This window comes from Oncorhynchus masou, unplaced genomic scaffold (genome assembly GCF_036934945.1).
Source record: "Oncorhynchus masou masou isolate Uvic2021 unplaced genomic scaffold, UVic_Omas_1.1 unplaced_scaffold_7783, whole genome shotgun sequence".
Classification (NCBI taxonomy): domain Eukaryota; kingdom Metazoa; phylum Chordata; class Actinopteri; order Salmoniformes; family Salmonidae; genus Oncorhynchus; species Oncorhynchus masou.
In genome coordinates, this window is record NW_027014252.1 from 5,138 (window position 1) to 9,148 (window position 4,011).

At 43.8% G+C, this 4,011-nt stretch overlaps 1 protein-coding gene across 1 annotated transcript; it reads left to right on the top strand.

Moving 5' to 3' along the window:
- The first annotated feature begins 932 nt into the window (after nt 1-932).
- LOC135537434 (uncharacterized) lies at nt 933-2,621 on the top strand. Its single transcript, XM_064963600.1, has 3 exons — nt 933-1,544; nt 2,157-2,215; nt 2,451-2,621. The coding sequence occupies exons 1-3, from the start codon at nt 1,126-1,128 to the stop codon at nt 2,576-2,578; spliced, it is 606 nt and encodes a 201-aa protein (XP_064819672.1). The 5' UTR covers nt 933-1,125; the 3' UTR covers nt 2,579-2,621.
- Nucleotides 2,622-4,011: the final 1,390 nt, after the last annotated feature.

Below are 4,011 nucleotides of genomic sequence, written 5' to 3' on the forward strand. Positions count from 1 at the left end.
GTGTTCTTCATGGATCCCATTAGAATGACATCACAGAGAAAGAGACAGGGTTGTGTTCTTTCTGGATCCCATTAGAATGACATCACAGAGAAAGAGACAGGGTTGTGTTCTTTATGGATCCCATTAGAATGACATCACAGAGAAAGAGACAGGATTGTGTTCTTTCTGAAAATCCTTTAGAATGACATCACAGAGAAAGAGACAGGGTTGTGTTCTTTCTGAAAATCCTTTAGAATGACATCACAGAGAAAGAGACAGGGTTGTGTTCTTTCTGAAAATCCTTTAGAATGACATCACAGAGAAAGAGACAGGGTTGTGTTCTTTCTGAAAATCCTTTAGAATGACATCACAGAGAAAGAGACAGGGTTGTGTTCTTTCTGATAATCCTTTAGAATGACATCACAGAGAAAGAGACAGGGTTGTGTTCTTTCTGAAAATCCTTTAGCATGACATCACAGAGAAAGAGACAGGGTTGTGTTCTTTATGGATCCCATTAGAATGACATCACAGAGAAAAGGACAGGACAACAACACTTACAATTTATGACTATTGAATCCTGCAAGACACTGTTCTTAAATGAACTACCTTTTTTGCAGAGATGCTGAAAAACATATTTTACCCTAACTTCAGATGTCTACTGTATATCTAATACTAGTGTGAAATTATTTTTTCGTCAAAAAGATTCGTTTTTTTGTTGTTGAAAAAAAGGGATTTTTTTCCAAGAAGGATATAGATTCTGTTGAAAAAAGTATTATCTGTTTTTTATTATGATTTTTCAGGGGTGCCCTCCGCAACCCCACTTCCTGCTGCTATGCTCATTACAAGGTCAAGCATCCTTTGGGGATTCTGTCCAGTCAGTAATCGGATTACAGTTAAAACCTTTTGAATTTAATTTGCCCGGCAGCCTGCGCGTGGCACGGGATTCCACTGTCAACAAGCGGTTGCCAGGTGAAGGCAGACAAGCCAGACAGTTCCACAGCATCCAGCACCTCACAGGCTAATAGCCTACTAATTCAGAGATTTGATAAAACCATTGTAGAACCGATTCAACTATTATTGACAAGGTGAGATGATAAGGAATTTATTTGGAGCCTTGACCTAGCCTATATATTTGTTATTGATAAAATGCCGACCACAAGGGTCATCAAGCAAAAGCCTGTTATTGAAACGAAAACAAGAGTCGTCGAAGTGAAAACGAAACCGGTTGAAACGAAACCAGGTTCGACAACTCAACACAAAGTCGCAGCTCCTCGCAAACCGCGGGCGTCGAGCTGTCCCAGATGTATCCATAGCGACCGATGCGAGACCATGAAGACCCAGCAGCAGGTCAAGCTGTGCGCTCCCAGGTGCGATAGGAGAGCGAGATCAACCTCCACCGCTCCCAAATCAACACTCTCCTCTTCGAAATCAGCTGTGCTCTGTCAAAAACCAACAGCCACGTCTCCAAAATCAACTGTAACTTCTTCAAAGTCTAAAGAAGCATCTCAGGCGAGGCAAGAAGAGGAACGGACTTCGAGACCCAGGGCGCACTATGCAATTCAGAGGTGAGAGGGACAGCTGAAGTACCTTTCCTCTTCAAGAAGGCCCTATGGGTAGTCAACCCTGGTCCTGGAGAGTTGCTGGGTTTGAATACTTATAGGCTACTCCAGGCTCCAGCCCTGGTTCGACACACTGGATTCTCAGCTGGGACCTTTGATTAGCTGAAACAGTTGTGTTACTCTATAGCAAGGTTGGAATGAAAGCCTGCACATCCAGTCGCTCTCCAGAAGGCTTGGTCACTAGTGCCCTATTAGAGGACTCCTATAACCTACCTCAGTATACTCTAGCCCTATCTGTATAGTTAATTGCAGGTGTGTGGTGTGTTGTATACAGCTAGCTGGTAGCTGGAAATAGCTCAGTCTTCAGCACCAAGCCATCTGCTGCTGGTTGTATAATCCTACCTACCACCAGCTGGCACGCAGGTGTTGTCAAGCTCTGTTCCCTCACCAGATCCTGTTGGCCTTTTATTACATGTTACAAACTGTCACTTAGACGTTTGGCATTTGAATTTCAGAGTAGCTTAGCTGAAAGCCTGTCCAATTTGATGTGAACTGCCAGACTGGCTTGTCACATTGGCATGACATTTTATTGAATGAATTTCTGTTTCTCGGTTTCAGTCACAAAGCTTTCACGGTCATCCCTCCTAACCCCAAGAAAAGAATAGAGATCCAGCAAAGTGAGTCCTTTGTCTTTGACTGTGTTTTGTGACACTGGGAGGAATGTGCTTGTCATCATCATTATCATCCTCTTCCTCCTGTTCCTCCATACCATCATCATCCTCATCTCGGATCAGCCTAGAGGGGGAAGCCCTAAAATTAATTTCCGTGTTAATTTGTTGATTGGGGGGAGGGAGGGGTGTGTGTGTTTTAATTGGTTGATTAAGGGAGTGTGTGTCTCTGATTGGTGTGCAGAGGCGGAGGCAGAGCTGGCAGCTTTGGAAGATCTGAGGCTGAGCAGAGCCACACCCTATGTCTCCATTGACCCCAGCAGTGTTGGTGAGACATGGCTACAGATTGTAACACCAGATAATGTGATTTAACCCCACAATTTCATATTTATACTGGTAGTTACAGTTGTGGCTATACAAAACGTTGCCAGATATTTTTAAACTAATCTGGTAGTGGCGATACTATCTTCGTCCTCGATTTGTGGAAACAGGAGTTTCGTAAAATATCTGTGTCTAGTTGCAGGGGGGTTTGTTTGAATTTAGAAAATGCTCTGTTATAAAAAATAAATCTAAATGTTTTGCACCTTGAAGTAATTGAACAATGTGTGGCACCACTGGGGCAGCAGGAAGCCTAGCGGTAAAGCGTGTTGAGACAGTAACACAAAGGTTGCTGTTTTGAAAATCTGTCCACGTGCCCTCGAGCAAGACGCTTAACCCTAATTGCTCCTGTAAATCAATCTGGACAACAGCATCTGCTAAATGACTGACATGTAAATATATTTTTTTCAAATCTTTGATTGAGACGGGTGGGTCCACGATGACAGACACCTGTCTCCATCAATGAGAGAAAACTTGAAATAGACAAGATGGCGGGGTACACATTGTTAAATTGCTTCATGGAGCAAAACTTTTATTTATTTTAATAACTGAGCATTTTCTAAATTCAAACGGAATTTACACTGACATTTTATGAGACTCCTGTTTCCACAACTTGAGGTTGAAGATATTATTGCCAAAACCAGGTTAGTTGAAAAATCTCTGCATACGTTTTGTATAGCCACACCTGTAACTACTAATATAATGGTTCAGTTCTGGGGAGTTACAATCTGTAGCTAGGTGACACACACACACACACACACACACACACACACACACACACACACACACACACACACACACACACACACACACACAACATCTCCAAGCACACACACACACACACAACATCTCCAAGCACATAGATGCAGTGATAAACAAGGTGAGTCCTTGAAGAGTTAAATGTCTGGTTAATAAGGAGTCTAATGGGATTAGAATGACATGCTCTAACATGTTTCACAGCAACCAGCATACTCTCCCTTGTGGAGCACTGTCTGGAGAACACCAGCATACTCTCCTTGTGGAGCACTGTCTGGAGAACACCAGCATACTCTCCCTTGTGGAGCACTGTCTGGAGAACACCAGCATACTCTCCCTTGTTGTGGAGCACTGTCTGGAGAACACCAGCATACTCTCCCTTGTGGAGCACTGTCTGGAGAACACCAGCATACTCTCCTCCCTTGTGGAGTGTCTGGAGAACACCAGCATACTCTCCCTTGTGGAGCACTGTCTGGAGAACACCAGCATACTCTCCCTTGTGGAGCACTGTCTGGAGAACACCAGCATACTCTCCCTTGTGGAGTACTGTCTGGAGAACACCAGCATACTCTCCCTTGTGGAGTACTGTCTGGAGAACACCAGCATACTCTCCCTTGTGGAGTACTGTCTGGAGAACACCAGCATACTCTCCTTGTGGAGTACTGTCTGGA

What these genes read in the sequence shown, in the direction of transcription:
- LOC135537434 (XM_064963600.1), top strand. Translation starts at nt 1,126, where the DNA reads ATGCCGACCACAAGGGTCATCAAGCAAAAGCCTGTTATTGAAACGAAA. An exon ending in GCGCACTATGCAATTCAGAG is followed by an intron (nt 1,545 to 2,156) that starts GTGAGAGGGACA and finishes TCTCGGTTTCAG; the next exon opens with TCACAAAGCTTTCACGGTCA. An exon ending in AAGAATAGAGATCCAGCAAA is followed by an intron (nt 2,216 to 2,450) that starts GTGAGTCCTTTG and finishes ATTGGTGTGCAG; the next exon opens with AGGCGGAGGCAGAGCTGGCA.